The 16534-nt window shown below is 53.9% G+C and overlaps 13 protein-coding genes across 13 annotated transcripts; 8 read left to right on the forward strand and 5 right to left on the reverse strand.

Moving 5' to 3' along the window:
* Positions 1 to 104: 104 nt before the first annotated feature.
* On the forward strand, positions 105 to 798 carry CLAFUR5_12434 (Ubiquitin-like-conjugating enzyme ATG10; the record flags this gene model as incomplete). The annotated part of the gene is made up of 2 exons (XM_047911582.1): positions 105 to 212; positions 265 to 798. The coding sequence occupies 2 exons, from the start codon at positions 105 to 107 to the stop codon at positions 796 to 798; spliced, it is 642 nt and encodes a 213-aa protein (XP_047766936.1).
* Positions 799 to 1007: 209 nt separating this feature from the next.
* On the reverse strand, positions 1008 to 1677 carry CLAFUR5_12435 (U2 small nuclear ribonucleoprotein; the record flags this gene model as incomplete). The annotated part of the gene is made up of 2 exons (XM_047911583.1): positions 1008 to 1346; positions 1405 to 1677. 2 exons carry the CDS (start codon positions 1675 to 1677, stop codon positions 1008 to 1010), a joined length of 612 nt encoding a protein of 203 aa, XP_047767534.1.
* Positions 1678 to 1882: 205 nt separating this feature from the next.
* Positions 1883 to 2989, forward strand: CLAFUR5_12436 (Actin-related protein 2/3 complex subunit 1; the record flags this gene model as incomplete). Its single annotated transcript, XM_047911584.1, has 1 exon — positions 1883 to 2989. One exon carries the CDS (start codon positions 1883 to 1885, stop codon positions 2987 to 2989), a length of 1107 nt encoding a protein of 368 aa, XP_047767535.1.
* A 91-nt stretch (positions 2990 to 3080) lies between these two features.
* CLAFUR5_12437 (Nudix hydrolase 1) lies at positions 3081 to 4067 on the reverse strand (the record flags this gene model as incomplete). The annotated part of the gene is made up of 3 exons (XM_047911585.1): positions 3081 to 3562; positions 3704 to 3843; positions 3937 to 4067. 3 exons carry the CDS (start codon positions 4065 to 4067, stop codon positions 3081 to 3083), a joined length of 753 nt encoding a protein of 250 aa, XP_047767536.1.
* A 380-nt stretch (positions 4068 to 4447) lies between these two features.
* On the reverse strand, positions 4448 to 5978 carry CLAFUR5_12438 (uncharacterized protein; the record flags this gene model as incomplete). The annotated part of the gene is made up of 2 exons (XM_047911586.1): positions 4448 to 5068; positions 5118 to 5978. The coding sequence occupies 2 exons, from the start codon at positions 5976 to 5978 to the stop codon at positions 4448 to 4450; spliced, it is 1482 nt and encodes a 493-aa protein (XP_047766977.1).
* A 644-nt stretch (positions 5979 to 6622) lies between these two features.
* CLAFUR5_12439 (Translation initiation factor eIF-2B subunit gamma) lies at positions 6623 to 8492 on the forward strand (the record flags this gene model as incomplete). Its single annotated transcript, XM_047911587.1, has 2 exons — positions 6623 to 6800; positions 6970 to 8492. The coding sequence occupies 2 exons, from the start codon at positions 6623 to 6625 to the stop codon at positions 8490 to 8492; spliced, it is 1701 nt and encodes a 566-aa protein (XP_047766978.1).
* A 245-nt stretch (positions 8493 to 8737) lies between these two features.
* On the forward strand, positions 8738 to 9340 carry CLAFUR5_12440 (uncharacterized protein; the record flags this gene model as incomplete). The annotated part of the gene is made up of 3 exons (XM_047911588.1): positions 8738 to 8747; positions 8803 to 9181; positions 9238 to 9340. 3 exons carry the CDS (start codon positions 8738 to 8740, stop codon positions 9338 to 9340), a joined length of 492 nt encoding a protein of 163 aa, XP_047767109.1.
* Positions 9341 to 9342: 2 nt separating this feature from the next.
* CLAFUR5_12441 (uncharacterized protein) lies at positions 9343 to 10089 on the reverse strand (the record flags this gene model as incomplete). Its single annotated transcript, XM_047911589.1, has 1 exon — positions 9343 to 10089. The coding sequence occupies one exon, from the start codon at positions 10087 to 10089 to the stop codon at positions 9343 to 9345; it is 747 nt and encodes a 248-aa protein (XP_047767432.1).
* A 356-nt stretch (positions 10090 to 10445) lies between these two features.
* Positions 10446 to 10946, forward strand: CLAFUR5_12442 (uncharacterized protein; the record flags this gene model as incomplete). The annotated part of the gene is made up of 1 exon (XM_047911590.1): positions 10446 to 10946. One exon carries the CDS (start codon positions 10446 to 10448, stop codon positions 10944 to 10946), a length of 501 nt encoding a protein of 166 aa, XP_047767446.1.
* A 1243-nt stretch (positions 10947 to 12189) lies between these two features.
* On the forward strand, positions 12190 to 12784 carry CLAFUR5_12443 (uncharacterized protein; the record flags this gene model as incomplete). Its single annotated transcript, XM_047911591.1, is given in 2 exon segments — positions 12190 to 12212; positions 12226 to 12784. The coding sequence occupies 2 exon segments, from the start codon at positions 12190 to 12192 to the stop codon at positions 12782 to 12784; spliced, it is 582 nt and encodes a 193-aa protein (XP_047767234.1).
* Positions 12785 to 13171: 387 nt separating this feature from the next.
* On the forward strand, positions 13172 to 13717 carry CLAFUR5_12444 (uncharacterized protein; the record flags this gene model as incomplete). The annotated part of the gene is made up of 1 exon (XM_047911592.1): positions 13172 to 13717. The coding sequence occupies one exon, from the start codon at positions 13172 to 13174 to the stop codon at positions 13715 to 13717; it is 546 nt and encodes a 181-aa protein (XP_047767428.1).
* Positions 13718 to 13933: 216 nt separating this feature from the next.
* On the reverse strand, positions 13934 to 14371 carry CLAFUR5_12445 (uncharacterized protein; the record flags this gene model as incomplete). Its single annotated transcript, XM_047911593.1, has 1 exon — positions 13934 to 14371. The coding sequence occupies one exon, from the start codon at positions 14369 to 14371 to the stop codon at positions 13934 to 13936; it is 438 nt and encodes a 145-aa protein (XP_047767231.1).
* Positions 14372 to 14641: 270 nt separating this feature from the next.
* On the forward strand, positions 14642 to 16404 carry CLAFUR5_12446 (Aspartyl aminopeptidase; the record flags this gene model as incomplete). Its single annotated transcript, XM_047911594.1, has 3 exons — positions 14642 to 14822; positions 14875 to 14936; positions 14992 to 16404. 3 exons carry the CDS (start codon positions 14642 to 14644, stop codon positions 16402 to 16404), a joined length of 1656 nt encoding a protein of 551 aa, XP_047767233.1.
* Positions 16405 to 16534: the final 130 nt, after the last annotated feature.

A 16534-nucleotide genomic window follows, 5' to 3' on the forward strand; every position in this document is an offset into this window, starting at 1 on the left:
GAGGCATGACGACCCTTGTCCATGCACAGGCCATCCAACTCTCTTTTAACCACGACCGAGGACTGTGCTGGTGAACTCCAACGCACATTAGCATCCTCGCTGGTATGTCAATATCAGCTAATGACTTCCACGTCGCTGCCAAAGGACTCTCTGACACACGGCTCAAACTGGAGGACCAATCTAGCTGGGAGCAAGTCCAGCTCTTGACATTAGTACGTAAAGATTCACCCACAGTCTGATATCCTTGCTGATAGCATGTCGTAGTATGGCTCGAGCTATCTACGGATCACCAAGCCGCTGCCGGCTGGCGAAGACCAGAACGCCCGGCGCGATAGCAGCGAGTCTGCAGCAGATCTGGCACTGCACGAGGTCGACGAGGAAGCACTCCCGGTTCAGCAACATCCAACATCTGCCAGTCCACGAGTCATCTACGACATCGTCCATTCGCCATCGTACCAAGTCCCAGTCCTGTACCTGACTTTCAAAGACTTCCCGAGCGGAGCACGACCTTCGCTCGACGAAGTCTATGACCTGCTCGTCCCAGCTGCTCACCAGAGCCAATTGGAGTCCGTTGGGGTAATGGGAGCCTTGAGCATGGCGGAGCACCCGGTCACAGGCACGCCTGCGTACTTTGTGCACCCGTGTCGGACGCAAGAGGCTATGTTAGCCTTGGTCACGGAGCGTACTGTCAAGCCACAGGACTACCTTTTACTCTGGTTGGGCGTGATCGGCGGAGGTGTTGGGCTGAATATGCCCATTGAGCTAGCACAGATGGTGGGCGCGTCCTCGGGTCGATAGCACAGTGGAGGGCTTGAACGTAGTCAGAATCAGATCATGTCATTGTGTAGTCAGTAATACCTACTGCTTAGGAGTGGCTTACTGTCCGTCGCGTGTCTTCAAGGCTTGCATGCTTGCATTTCTGCTTTCGCCCGTGCCATGGCTGGACAGTTGTCCGTTCTGGCTCTTATGATCATATCGTCCTCTTCGTCTTCGTCTTCGTCTTCTTCTTACTCATCATCACTCATCTCCATCTCCCCCCCACTATCTTCCTCCATCGGCGCATCTCCTCCCTCATCATCACTCTCATCTCTCGGCCTCTTTGTCCCAGCGCTCGTAGCAGGACTCGTCGCGCTCTCGGCACCACCAGCAGGTGGCTGCAATCCATTCGGTTTCTGCGGTAGTCCAGGAGGTGGAGGCAAGCCAGTAGACGCTCCAGGTGGTGCAGGAAACGAGCTCGGTGCCTCTTTCGCGGCTGCTGCTGCTGCGGCTGTGGCCTCGGATGGATCGACGAATGTGCCTGTGAGTTTCGCGAGGGTGTTACTTCGGTTTTTGGCGTAGGAGATTTTCTACATTCAACCTTTATCAGCTATTGTCCTTGTCTTTCATACTGCCTATCTGACTCACCATTTCCCGGCCAAAGAACTCAAATCCTTGGCAATGTCGCATCGCCTGTGTTGCGCTCTGCTGGTCGCGGAACAAAACGTGTGCTTGTCCTCTCATTTTGCTGGTCTTGAGCGCTGTGACATCCAACACCGGGCCATACGCTGTGAAGAGCATGTAGAGGTTGCGCTTGAGGTCGGACTTCTGGAGTTTCTCGTTGAGATTTTGGATGTAGAGGGACTGGCTCGGTGCGATGTTCGTGGCGACGGCATTGCCGGGTCGTTGCGTGAGTGCCATGTTGGAGTGTGTGGTGGCGTTGAACTGTTTTGTAACTGCTCTGTGACTTTTCTTGAAGTTCGCGATGCGGCTCTGGATGAAGCTTTCCGCCGCCAAGCGCGGACCAGCCATTGCGTACCACTTGCCAGGCTGCAACACTTGTTCCTACACTTCAGATCAACAACGACAGTAGAGAGACCTCCCCTCCTGTCGTGACAAACCAACAATGGCCGCTCCACAAGTTCACCACCTCTTCCACGCGCCCATCTCCGACCACTCCTTCTCCGCCGACCGCCAAACCCTCGCAGTCACAAAGGACAACAACGTCGAGCTCTACTCCGCCCAAGGTAACAAATTCCAGCTGCAAGATGAGCTCCGCGGCCACGACAAGCTGATCACTGGTGTCGACATTGCCCCTCAGTCTGGTCGCATCGTTACGTGCTCGCAGGATCGCAACGCTTACGTGTGGGAGCCATCACCGACTGGCGGATGGAAGCCAACACTTGTGCTGCTCCGCATCAACAGGGCCGCGACATGTGTACGATGGGCACCGAATGAGGCCAAGTTCGCTGTTGGAAGCGGTGCTCGCATTATTGCAGTATGCTACTTTGAGGAAGAGAACGATTGGTGGGTCTCGAAGCACTTGAAGAAGCCACTGCGATCTACAGTCACTTCTGTGGCGTGGCACCCGAACAGTGTTCTTCTTGCTGCTGGCAGTACAGATGGACACGCGAGAGTGCTTAGCTCGTTCGTCAAGGGCACGGATGAGAGACCAGAGGCCAGCGTCTGGGGAGAGAGGCTGCCTTTCAACACTGTCTGTGGAGAGTACTTGAACTCCACAGGGGGCTGGGTCCACAGTGTCGCTTTCTCGCCATCTGGAGATGCGCTGGCGTTCACAGCACATGATAGCTCGATCACCGTCGTATACCCGTCTGCACCGGAGCAACCACCACAGGCCGTCATCTCTATCTCCACCCAGCTTCTACCATTTGCGGACCTTCTTTGGATCAGCGAAAGCGAGATCGTCTGCGCCGGCTACGACTGCGAGGTCTACAAGTTCGGTGGCTCGGTCTCTGGCTGGCAATTGACTGGATCACTCGAAGCCGATGCAAAGGCCGGATCTGGCGTTGCCAAGGAGGAAAGTGCCTTGAACATGTTCCGCTCAATGGATCTGAAGGGTCGCAGCGGCGGTACTGTCGACGACACAAAGCTACGAACTGTCCATCAGAACAGCATCAACACTGTACGTCCATACCAAGGTGGCGGTACCGGCCAGGTCGGCCAGATCAGCACTAGCGGTGTCGATGGACGTGTTGTGGTTTGGAAGCTGTAAATCATGATCAACACGAAGTCACGTTCAAGAGACCCGACACCTTACGACATAGATCACTAGACCTACGAAGTAAAAGCATTCAATTGCTCCTTCACACCGCTACAACTCTCGGCACAACCCCCTCCCTCTGCCTCACCAAATTGACCAACGGCAAAAACATCTCCCTCCCCTCCTCCACCCACCCCTTCAAATCCTCCCACCCCGCCCACTTCCACCCTTCACACTTCTCCGGCTCCAGGACCTCCGCCTCACGCTGCTCATCCTTCCTAGCACAGCAAACAAACATCGTGATATAGTGCTTCCCCTCCGCTGTCATGATGTCGTTCGTTGCAGTCAGAAAGGTAGGCGTCGTGACTTCAAGCTTTGTCTCCTCGAGGACTTCGCGTATAGCGCAGTCTTCGATGCTTTCACCGAATTCGAGGTGGCCGCCGGGTAAGGCGAAGGTGCCGGCGCCGTGGCTGCCTTTGCGTTTGCCGATTAGGAAGGAGGGGTTACTGTCTGTGGATAAGGATGATTGCAGGATGAAGACACCTACGCCGACTCGCACTTGGGGTGGTGTGGTAGGCCTTGAGACTGGGATATGTTAATTAGTATTTCATCATTCTATACCCCGACAATCTTTCTATATCGATCTCGTGCTGTGCGCCTCTACTCTATCATAACTTCGACTACACCTCACTACGTCAGAATTAGAAGGACTTCACAAGGACATACCGTTCATCTTCTTCGCCGAATCACTCACCTGCGCCGCTGGGCCCCCATTATCGCTTCTCTGCGCCGTAACTTTTTCTTCCCTTGGCTCGGCCTTCAGCCTCTTGATCTCCTCTAACGCATTTCCCAGCTGAATCTTCAATCTATAACATACGGATCAGCAGGGAACATGCAGCTGGATGTTTGCCAGAAAAAGTAGTGATGTGACATGAACATGAACATGAACATGAACATACCCCTCAACAGCACTAACCCACCCATCCCTCTCAATATCCTTCACCTCAATCTTCTGCTCGAGTTCTTTTATCTTTGCTTCGAGGTCTGATTTGCCGGTGAGTTTGGAGACGATGTTGGTGGGGACTTCCATGTTTGTTGTGGTTGGGTGTGGCGATATCGGAGTTGGGGTTGAAGTGTTTTGAAGTCGGCGTCAGAAGTTTTTTTGGTGATGTGGTATTCCCTGGGGGGATGATTTTACTGTACTGCTGCAACTACCCGGTGACGTGAGGTGGGTGACAAAAGATAATTCTGACCGGTATCGAAGAAGAAGCTCGCTGAACAGGTTCCGAATCTGGAGCCTTTTAGCCGAGGACCGGCGAAGACATGAGCTGACGTTCACGCAGTGATAAAGTGGATCATGTTTGCTGGCTGGTGTCGATAGATATATGTTCTTCATTCAAGTCGTGCACAAGCAGAAAATGGATATCAACACGCTAAACGCCACCTGGGCTCATTACGGCCTTCACGCCCCTACTCTTTTGCATTCACTCTTCTCGCCCAGTCATCACCGACACGGGTAGAGTCGACCAGATCGACTTCCTTGCCTAAGCCAACGAAGCTGGAATGTTCGTACCACTTGCTTGGTTTCCTGCCGCCGCTTCGCTCGTCTTCAGTTTCGGTCTCAGTGTCTGCCAGGCCTCCGTGGCCTTCGTCACCGACGACTAGGACCGTGTGTCCGACCCAGCCCTTCAGTTGTGCGATGGTCTCGCCCTCGCGGCCAGACAAGGTGTCGCTGATGTAGACCAGTTGTGGCGCCAGATGCCTGAGCACGTGCACGTATCCGTCTTTCGTAGTGAAAGGCATGATCTGTGTCGGGTTGGAGACCAGAGATAGTGCCTGAGTCCAGAGCGCATCGAATTGCTTCTGGTTAAAATCAGGTTGTGCATCAATACGTGGCGAGATGCTCTGAAGCTCGGAGCCTGGTGTGTGTGCAGGAGTAATGATCTCAGAGTAGGATCCGCCGAGCGAGGAACCTGCGCGACCTGGCTTGTAGTCTGCAGATGGCAACTGCTTGAGACCAGGTGCGTAAATGAGGACGAAGAGATCACTGCGAGCAGGATCGTATTGCGTTGGCAGATGAGAGAGGATGGACTGTGATCATGTCAGCGAACGAGCGTCGACCAGATTTGAATGTACTTACCCCGTGCTCAGTGAACATGCCTTCATGTTCCTGCTCATCACCCACATCTGCACTGACAACCACCGCGACAGCACGCTTCGATCTGCCTTTACCCTTATCTTTGGCAGCATTCTTTGCACCCTTCTCGCTATCTGCCTCGACCGTGCTGATTCTGTGCCTCTCGTCCGCCTCCTCGCTCCATCGTTCGTGGTCACTGAAACCTTCCCTCTCTTGTCGCAGCCGTGACTGACTCCGCGATCCCCTCTCCGAGTACGGATCTGCGTTGCTGTCCACTTCCATTATGCTGCCCAGAGCTGTTCCTGCTGCGGCAATGCCACCCATGACTTGCTTCGAGGCTGAATCGAAGAACTGCTGAGGAGACGGAGTTCGCTTAATCGCACCAGTCATTCTTCCGATGAACGTTCTGTCATCCCGTATCTCGCGCGACTGTGTTTCCGTGGAAGCGTAGTAGCTGCTCGCCTCGCCGTGGTACGACGCCTGCCCTTCAGCTCCGACCGGCGGCGGCATGCCATGTGTGGACTGATCGTGAAGAGGCACAACTCCCGGAGGCACTCCACCGGGCTGCAAAGGTCCAGTGTATGGCTGTGCACCTTGTGTGGGATATGGACCACCCATGCCCGTGGACGGCCGAGGTGGCTTGTCGTGAGGATATTGATCATCGTCCTCGGTCTCCCGCTCTGACCAGATCCATGCTGCCAGACCACCGACTGCGATTGTGCCGATTGTAATCAGCGGCACCCAATATCCCAGGACGGAATGCTGGCGGTTGTGCCCGCCAGGCGGAGGAGGGGGAGCATAGAGAGGTCGTCTGCCGCGATTCGTGGTTGTAGTAGTCTTGCGGTACGTTCGGTCGTACGACATATTGCTAGACGGTCGCTACATTGGCGACTCCAGCTGTGTATCAGGCACAATGTCGGTGTTGTGCAGAGGACGTGGGCAGAATGATGGAAGGTGGTGATCTGTTGGTACCAAAACACAGCTGGTGGCAGGGTGACACAGCTGTGGCTGGAGAATCCCTGTCCATTGTGAACCTTATTTTGCGCTAGTTTTTGTGAATAAGGTATCGATGTGCCTCTTGAACCTTACGAACAACAAACATCGTCTTCACCTACCATATCACGCCCTCATAACGAACACATCGGACAGCCATCTTCACTTGGACCTGGATTTGGACCTGGATTGTACACTGCTGCTGAAACTGGCCCCGGGACACTTCACTCCTGCTGCTGGACCCGGATCTTCATCGTTATATATTCATACTAACATCGAAATAGCCACACTAGGCACGTGCTCGACGAAGTCGAGCCTTCAGTTAGGAAGTCGCTCGGTCGCGTCTGCAAGACGCCTCACCGCTTGGCGTTTCGCGCCCGTAAGCGCGAGCAAGCGCTGCTTCCGCAACAGCGCAAGTGGCTACGCCACTACGAAGGCTGGGTACGTGCTCGATACATTTCCGCGCTGTGAGATGACCGCTGATGTACGAGGCGCCGTAGAATTACTTCGCGACTATGCCACACGCGACTTCGCCCAACCCGGGCCTTCAGGTTTTCATTCTGTGCGGACCAGGAGAGTCGCTGAGCACCTTCACTTCGAACCCCAAGGACTTCTCGAAAGCCCTGATCCCCATTGCGAATCGACCGATGGTATGGTATCCAATCGATTGGTGCTGTCGTATGGGCATCACAGGTAAGTTCTTACTCCAGCGACTGCAATCGTTGAGACGCTATGCCATTCCCGGTCAGATAACGGCGTCGGCATGTCACTCCATGTGATCCGATCGAGCAAAGAGACTGAAGCTCACGCCCCAAGACCTGTCACTTATCCCTTCCCCAGCACCTCAAACTGACAGGCACAGACATCGTCCTCATCACACCTCCTGAGTCACAGCCAGCACTTCAATCCGCATTGGTCACACATCCAGCTCTGACAAGCCTGCCCATTCGCAAACTGGAGATCCTAGCACCACGAGATCTCACACAGACGACCGGCACAGGCGCTTTGCTGCGACTGCCGGAAGTACAAAGCGCCATCACTTCCGACTTCGTCATTCTGCCTTGCGATCTGATCTCGGAACTCGACGGCATCAAGCTGATTCAACGATGGATGGAACTCAGCCCGATCAACAACAGCCACCGTAGCACAACAAATCAATTGACGCACAAAGGTGGTCTTGGAGTATACTATCCCACGGCCGGCCTGGATGATATAAGCCACAAGAAGGACGAAACGGACTTCATTGCCACCACAAAACTGCAAACAAGCGGAACAGTGTCATTGTCGGGAAGATTACATCTGGAAAAGCTCGTCATCGCCATGCCAACTGACACTATGCGCGACAAGCTTGAGGAGCACGAGGAATTCTTCAAGGTTCGCACTGCACTTCAGCAAAAGGTTGGACAAGTGGACATCAAGACTAAGCACCGAGACGCACACGTCTACATCTTCCCGATATGGGTCAAGAAGTTCGTTGCCAAGAATGAGACGTTTGACTCTATCAGTGAAGACGTCATGGGATGGTGGGCGAAGGCACAATGGCAGGACGGCCTAGGCGACAAACTTTCCATGGAGGAAGCGCTGAATCCCAAAAAGACCACCAAAGACGACCTTGCAGACAGCTCACATCTCGAAGAGGACGACACAGCAGGATTGACGCCACTATCAACGACCAAGGTTTCGCTGCCACTACGTTGTGCTGTGCAGAAAACGGCAGCCTTTGCCAGCCGAGTCGCCAATGCTGCATCAACAGCAATTCAGCCCGCGCCACTGGTTATCCCGCCACTGATGGCATATGTACAGCCTTCTCGATACCAGCCCACTCCAGCTCGAGATTCGCCATTGATTCGCCGCGTAGACAACAGCCATGCATTGCTCAGCGTCTCACTCTACCTTGCAAAGCAGCCGACCACCCACACGCTCTCGCACGAGAACAAGGTCCACCCCACTGTTAGACTTGGACAACAATCGCGCGTTGCACAGGAAGACTGTCTCATTGCTGAGAACACCATCGTTGGCTTTCGGAGCATCATCAAAGAATCAGTCATCGGCATGAACTGTGAGATAGGCAATAATGTCCGCCTCACAAAGTGCTTGTTGATGGACGGCGTAACGATATGCGATGGCGCTCAGCTCACGGGCTGTATCATCGGCCGCCGTGCTCGTGTTGAGAGCTTACCGACCGCTACGGAGCTGCCAAGTGCCGAGAAGGGCAAGACACGCCCTGAGGACGATGATGATCGAACGCGCCTCACAGAGTGTGAGGTCGCTCCATACTTCAAGGTAGAGTCGGGTACTGAGGCGAAGGGCGAGAAGTTCTCGTCTTTCGATACCGCAGAACTGTACGATGACGATGAAGAATATCAGGAGGAGGACGAAGACTAGTAGAGAGATCAGTTCATCAATGACATGCACGAAGCATGTTTCTGTCTTGGCGCCCCACGCATTATCATCATACTAATATGATGGTGATAGTGATGGACGCGACAGTATGCATGAAGCTGACACTTCAAATGATAAACTTCGACGATGTGGGTACATTCGCCACAAAACTGCGCATCGCTTCATACATACAATGATACGCACCACAACTCATCTACAATTGCAACATAAGGGCTTCAAAACTCACCATGGCATCAGGTGCGTCCGTCCAACCGGTTCAATGATAGGCATGCACGGCAGCTAATGTTCCCAGTGACATATCTCACCATAACACAACCATCACCCAATCACTACAGGATAACAGAGCATCCCACTAGAGCGCAAGACATGACCTCAGTATCCGAAACAACTTCAAAGTCTTTCCTGCAACGCAAGTTTTCTGACATCACTCCGGCGACTACTACAGAATGCGGTCCAGGTACCATTGCGTTTACATGGAATGGCGGGCCGATCGAAACCACCGGCCTCGTGTACACAGAAAGTCTCCAAATATCCTTTGAGCTCATCTTCAACGAAGAGGAACTGGGCAGTAGAATCGTAGGGGCTTTTGAGGGAAACTTGGAGCAGGGTGTCAAGGTCGAACTCTTTGACGCCAGGGGAGCGAGAATGATGAGGCTGGAGGTGGAGATTAGGTAAGTCAAGACGAGAGATCTTACGCTAATACTACTGATGCTATCATCTGTCCCAGAGATGGGAAATACATCCACGCCGACGCAGAACGTGGTCGCTGGGCCAAGAAACGAGTCGTCTGTATCCTCCCCACGCGACCTCAATCCCGCACCCAAATCTAGCACTACACTCTACTCCAGCCCTCGGCGCCCTCAATCTCAGCCCCAACACACGCCCCCTTCATGTCAGCAAGATTCTCCAAGAATCTCGACCCCCTCTCAAACCCCAACTTCAAACCCTCCCGATCCTCCTCAATCGCCCTTGAAACCTCCCCATCCAGAATCTCCACATCACTGCATCTAATCACAACAGCCGCAATCATCGGCTGCGAGATCAACATGCGTCTCCAACTCGCCTCGGATCTCATGACCGCTGGGTGCGTGTAACACTGCGAGCTTGGTGATACGGTAATGGGGCCTTGCACGCGGGAGAGGAAGGGGTTGGCGGTGATCTCGTTAGCTGGAACGATTGTGGGTTTCGAGGAGATGGTAGCCCAGTGGTTGTCTAGATACTGGATCCGGATTCCAGGTACTGGGGCGAAGAAGAGGGCTTGTTGCAAAGAGGGCGTGGTGGAGATGGTGTGGTGCCACGTGCGGCTAACGAGATGGCAGCGGGTCAGGAGGTCTAGTACAGGGAGGTTGAGGAGGATCTTGGAAAGGAGCTTGGGGTTTGAGAAGACTTTGTGGGTGGCTTGGGGGTTGGTGTTAAGGTTGAGATTGAGGTTTTCTACTTGCTGGCAGACGATGTCGAGGGGTGTGGTTTCTGATGTGTCGGTTTCCATAGCTTCCCTGGTACTGGGAACTTGGATGTCTTGCGCAGTAGAATCGATGTCCATCGCAGTGTCCATTTCTGTGTTCTGTGGCGAGCCCATGTCGATATGAATTTTCTGCCAATAGCTAGAACGAATCAGAATGCGAAATGCCTCTTTGAGGGATGCCACAGTAATGTGTCGCCAAGCATTACGCTAAGTGAATTCATTGTACACTTTCACTTCGGCTGAACAATGCCTTTGTGGTCGCTGCGGGCTTGGCACTCACATGCTCATTGTTAGAAGGCGATATGGTGGAAGCACATTCACTATTGTATGTAAGCGATTGATGCATTGAACACAACGGATTTTATGTTGTGTGTCGCGCGCTGGTTTATGTCGACTATAAGTATCGCCTATCTAGAACCTTGGAGTCTTGTTCCCTCGTCCGATCTAACAGCACACCACCAACCGCCACAATGTCACTTCAAACGAAGACAACCTACCTCGAGCATCTCGTTGCAGCTCCCACTCTGTCTACACCAGACCCTTGCCCAATTTGCCACGACGACATCAAAGCACCCTTCAAGACCGAGTGCAACCACATCTTCTGCGTCGAGTGCCTTAAGACCTGGCTCGAGTCCGCGAATACCTGTCCTTCATGTCGCAACAAGCTCTTTGAGAAGGTTGAGTCGGACACCACAGGAGCGGCGGTCGATGCTGCCGCAGAATCGTCCTGGCAAAGAGTCTCTGCGATGATGGGAGATACCGATGCAGAGTTCATTCGGTATCCTGCGCGGAGTGGAATGCCCATTGGTACCCCAGGGCGGAGTTATGAGGCTGAAGCAAGGTTCGGGTGGCTCATCTGGGAATTAGAGGAAGAGCTCAGAGCAAGACAACAAGAGGAAGAGCATGAAGCGGACGAGGAGGAATCGTCGGAGGAGGATGACCTGGAGGAGGAGGAGGAGGATCCACTATGAGCAAGAGCCAGCAGTCTAGGAGGCTCGCTGGTAGGTAACATATGTAAGATTGTGTCGAGGACACAATACATCGAGGACTAGCTTCGATACCTTAGCACTCACATGCCCTGTCAAGAGGTGATGGGCCGCGAGCACATGAAATAGTGAGCACACGTGAATGATTGTAATTCCATCTTCGTCATTTGTTGTCCACTTCAAGCTGAGGTGAATGGATGTCGAGCGCTGACTTTGGTGTCAACTTCAAGCTATATAAAGTCTTTCTCCTTGTCTATCTTCCCATCGCACTACATCACCCCCAGCGGCAACGATGTCGCTATCAACAAAGGCCGCATACATCGAGCAGCTCATCGCAGACTCGACGCAATCCGCCCCCGAGCCATGTCCTATCTGCTACGCAGACATTAAGCTCCCCTTCAAAACAGCCTACAACCACATCTTCTGCGTCGATTGTCTTAAAAAATGGGCTGAGTCTGCGAACACATGCCCGTCCTGTCGTGGTGAGCTCTTCGGGAAAGTCGAGCCGACCACCACGGGGGAGATATTTGATGAAGAAGCAAGGCTTGAGGCTGTCCTACAAACTCTCCGGATAATGTCGGCGCAAATTTCGGCGCGCATGGACGCGCTTGGAATTCCTCCTACTCGCCGCTCAGGTTAACTGCTATGCTCGGACGCTTTGAGAAAGAAGGAGGCCATGAGGCAGAGGAGCAGGAAGCGAGGGAGCAAGATGACACGAGAGCTGTTGCCAGTTCTTAGAGTTACCAGTATGGGTACACTTTGGAGGCGACGAAGGCACTGATGTATCCTTGGAATGCAGCGTGATTGATGAGATATCGGTCAGGCTGGCTCGTATGTCACAGTCAGACTTCTGCAAAGGTGATAGAGTGTCTTGTTTCACAGCCATCCATCAACAACGAATATAGATGTTCTATCGCCGTATTCTGATTTCCTGTGGATCCATAAAGCGCACATAAGACTCGTAGAACTATTATTGGGTGCATGTGCTCAACGTTGACGCCTCGAAGGAAATCTGCAGCATTGTATGTGGACTACTCGAGGAGCTTCGCGCACTCATGTTCTCGCCGCTAAGCCGTCTATAGACCACAAAGCCGCAGACTTCACCATTAGTAGTGAGTGTCGGCACTAGTGAAGTTTGGAAGTATCCCAAAGCAATCTATCTTATGTTCCGTGCTTCTTTGATCCTAGTTTGCTTCGAGCATCGCTCCTCAGCGCAGCTCCGACCACCATGGCACTTCCGTCCAAAGATCAGTATCTGACGCAGCTCACTCCTGAGGAGATTTCCGTATGCCACGAGGAGTGCTCAATATGATATGAGGTACGGACCCAAGAACAAGCAGCACAGACCTAGCTCCGTTGACATCTTCTACCAGATCATCGAAACGCCAGTCAAGACCACTTGCAACCACATCTTCTGCCTCGAGTGCTTGAAGACTTGGCTCGACTCAGCAAATACATGCCCATATTGCTGTATGACGCTGTATGGGCCACCAGCAGAAAAGGCATCCGTAAACGCACTCGAGTTCGAGAGACTGCGCGTCGTCGACATCATTATCCGACGCCGTGAACTTGGCGACATCGCGTTCCAAGCAGACATGGCTTCCCTCATGGCTTCGGCGAATCGGTACACCATCCTCGCGCTCAGAGACTTCGTGCAGGATACCGTGAGGAATCTTGAGAGAGTTCTGCGAGAAGAAGGCCTAGGTGAGACCACAGTGGAGGATCCTTTTGGAAGTGGCAGTGTGGGCGAGTTCTTGTCGGACATGGATGAGCTCCTCTTGGAAATGGACGACGAGATAGCGAGCACAGACATGGGAGAGTAGAGTTGAGGGGGACGCGGACTGGTGCCTTCAGGTAGTGAGGAATAGTGGCAAGGGAATGAGGCACTGTGTAGGACTCCACTGTGGGTCTGTATGATCTCGTGGTGCCACTTCTGCAATGCCGTAGGCATCATATCAGAGCGAAGACTGCAGTCGACTAGAAAGCTCCGTTTGCACCCAACAAGCCGCTTGGCGTTGCGCTAGCGCGTTTGTTGCTGAATCGAGACTCCAGAAAGCCGCAGCACCAGAGAAGCCAGTCTTTCTCTGGCCATCAAACAAACATCTCGCTCATCGCGACCACTATACTGTCGCGATGGCACTACCTTCCAAGGATCAACTCCTTGCGCAGCTCGTCGCCGAGGAGTGCTCCATATGCTACGAGGCACGTCCATGAAGAGCGCCGCACATAGTTCAACGGTTGACGTTTTGCAGGACATCCACGCGCCGGTCAAGACGGCTTGCGACCACACATTCTGCCGCGAGTGCCTGACGCAACGGCTCGAGGACTCGGCCACATGCCCGGAGTGTCGCAACAAGTTGTTCGAGCCTGAGGCGCGAGAAGAGGAAGAGGAAGAAGATGACGATGATAGGCTCGATTATGTTGCTCTCGTAGCGCGACTGTATGCAAAGCAGGCATACTTCGACGTGGCCTTCGAGGCGGCATCTGCTGCTCGACTAGAGGCGCAGCGCGCAGAGCTTGCCGAACTCGACGCTCGGAATGCAGCTCTTCAAGTGGAAATCGACGAATTGTTCCAGGACGAGCTGGAAGGCGATTGGGATGATGCGTGCCTCGAGGCCACACATTACCAGCCCAGTGTTCATTCCCAGGAGGCAGAGCTCGAGGAAGATCAAGAGATAGCAGGACGTTGGAGCTGGTGGATTCCTAAGTTCGTGCGATACATGCTGAGCATGATGAGCCATAACGTGCAGTTTTAGCTTCGCATCGCCGCGGTCACCAAGCTCGGCGATTGTCGATTGTCACTGAGGCGATTTGGCCGAGCGTTTGCGCCGCTTGGTCCAGTTGATGATGCATCATGCGAGGCAGTCCCCATAGGTCGTCAATCGGAAAGACATGCAATCCTCACGATCTTCCAGGCAACAGAGGGTCCATCCATCCTGATGAGACACCCATAGTCACGTTCCACATCATCCTCACCCCGTCTGCGTTCCCGCATCCTTCCTCTTATTCCTCCCACCCTCATTCTCCAAAACCAACATCGTCCCCGCAAACGCAATCCCCATCGTCGCCGCCGCCATCATCGTCACGCCCGCCACATTCGGCCTAAACACTCCCCTCTCCAGCGCCCTCGTCACAGCAAAGTACCTCGTCGTCCCATGCGCGACACAAAGACTTCCACTCCCCACCAAAACCCCTGCTGCCAGCTTGGTCCTGCTGTGTTCAAGGTGCAGCAGGGTGGGGGAGATGGCGGCGAACGCTTCGACTTTTTCGAGGGCCACGCCGAGTGCGATGAAGCCGAGGCCTGTGCGGGCCCAGGCCAGGAAGGTGCGTTCGCTGGCGAGGAGGTCGCGGGCGAGGGAGCCGGTGTTTGGGAGGGAGGGGGAGTGGAAGAGGCGGCGGAGGAGGGACATTGTGGAGGGAGGGGAGGTGGTGTGAGTAGAGCGATGTTATGAGGTGATCATGGTGAGCTTTATTAGTACACCGTCTCCATCTGAGAAGGAGAGTATGCCATGTGCAGTGAGTGTAACATTGGTCGATGTTGATGTCGTTGGAGCTTGCCCTCTCGGCTCCACAAGCAACCTTGCACCGCCTCGGCTAAAGATGCCCATACACATATCATGGTAGACGAACATCTACCACCACAATCAACGCTTCGGCCTTACACGACACCTTTGTGTCTCATGCCAGCCTTTAGCGCATATATCGGCACCTGCTCCAAGTCCAGAGGTGCCTCTGTATCAACCCTCGCCACCATCCACCATTTCCCTATAACAGCACGCAAGCAGTTCTCCAGCATGGCCAACCGAGCTTCGACCAAGCGACCAGAGGACTTTGTGCAATTCCTGAATGCCTCTCCGACTCGTATGTCGCCCCAGTGAGACGTTATAATGCTGCAGTGGCTGATGTGGTGCAGCTTTCCATGCCGTGCGATCAGCTAAGCTCCGTCTTGAGAAGGCGGGCTTCAAGCCGATCAAGGTAGGCCAATACGGTAAGATGACCGTGATGGACTGTTGCTTATACTGGTATGTAGGAGCGAGACTCATGGAACAGCACCCTTCAACCCGGCGGCAAGTACTGCCTCACCCGAAATGCCAGCACAATCGTCGCCTTCGCCATTGGCAGCGCATGGAAGCCAGGCAACCCAGTATCCATGGTCGGCGCACACACAGACTCGCCTTGCCTACGGATCAAGCCTGTCTCGAAGCGCTCAGCAGATGGCTTCCTCCAGATCGGTGTCGAGACCTATGGAGGTGGAATGTGGCACACTTGGTTCGATCGTGATCTAGGCGCAGCAGGCAGAGTGATGGTCAAGGGCAAGGACGGCACAATCGAGCAGAAGCTGGTGCGGATCAGCAAGCCAGTCTGCAGGATCCCCAACTTGGCAGTACACTTCGGAGGGTATGAGCCGTTTGAGTTCAACAAGGAGAACCAGCTCTTCCCCATCACAGGCCTGGTCTCGGCGGAGCTGAACAGACAGGGCAAGACGGCGGAGCAGATCAAGAAGGACGAGGGCGAGAAGGAGAAGGAGGCTGGATTCGAGCCGTTGAAGACTGCCACACAGCGACACCATCCATATCTGATCGATTTGATCGCTCAAGAGGCCGGTGTACAGGTCGATGATGTGCTTGACTTCGAGATGGTGCTCTACGACACACAGCCTTCCTGCATCGGCGGCATCAACGACGAGTTCATCTTCTCTGCACGTCTTGACAACTTGGGCATGACCTATTGCGCCGTCGAAGGTCTCATCCAGTCCGTCGCCTCGCCCTCAGCGCTCAAGAACGACCCCACAATCCGCCTGATCGCCTGCTTCGACCACGAAGAGATTGGCTCGCAGTCCGCTCAAGGCGCAGACAGCAACATGCTCCCTTCCGTCATCCGCCGCCTATCATGCCTCCCCGCCAACCACGACGACAGCGAAAAGAGCTACGAGAAAGTTAGCGGAGACGTAGACAACACCACGGCATACGAACAAACTCTATCAACAAGCTTCCTCGTGAGTGCAGACATGGCACATTCCGTCAACCCCAACTATGGCGGCAAGTACGAACCAGAACACAAACCACACATGAATGAGGGCACCGTCATCAAGATCAACGCCAACGTGCGCTACGCCACGAACTCACCCGGTATCGTACTTCTCCAGGAAGCTGCGCGGAGAGCCAAGCCCACATCATGGCAGCTACCAGAAGCCAAGAGCAAAGACCGCGGTGTGCCACTGCAGCTCTTCGTGGTGCGCAACGATTCGAGGTGTGGAAGCACGATCGGGCCTATGCTCTCTGCTGCGCTTGGTGCGAGGACGATCGATGTTGGGAACCCACAGCTGGCCATGCATTCGATTCGTGAGACAAGTGGTGCGCATGATGTGGAGCATGGTGTTAATTTGTTCGATAGCTTCTTTGAGCATTATGGTGAGCTTGAGGGGAAGATTTTGGTTGATTGACTAGCTGAGGATGAGGAGAGGATGGCGAAGTCGTGAAGGGGACGGTGATGAGGAGGTGGTATAACACAGTTTGACGAGAAGTGTAACGGTATGAGGAATGTAGAATGATGAAAGACGATACCATGAAGCC

The sequence above is a fragment of the Fulvia fulva genome, chromosome 10, assembly GCF_020509005.1.
Source record: "Fulvia fulva chromosome 10, complete sequence".
Classification (NCBI taxonomy): Eukaryota; Fungi; Ascomycota; class Dothideomycetes; order Mycosphaerellales; family Mycosphaerellaceae; genus Fulvia; species Fulvia fulva.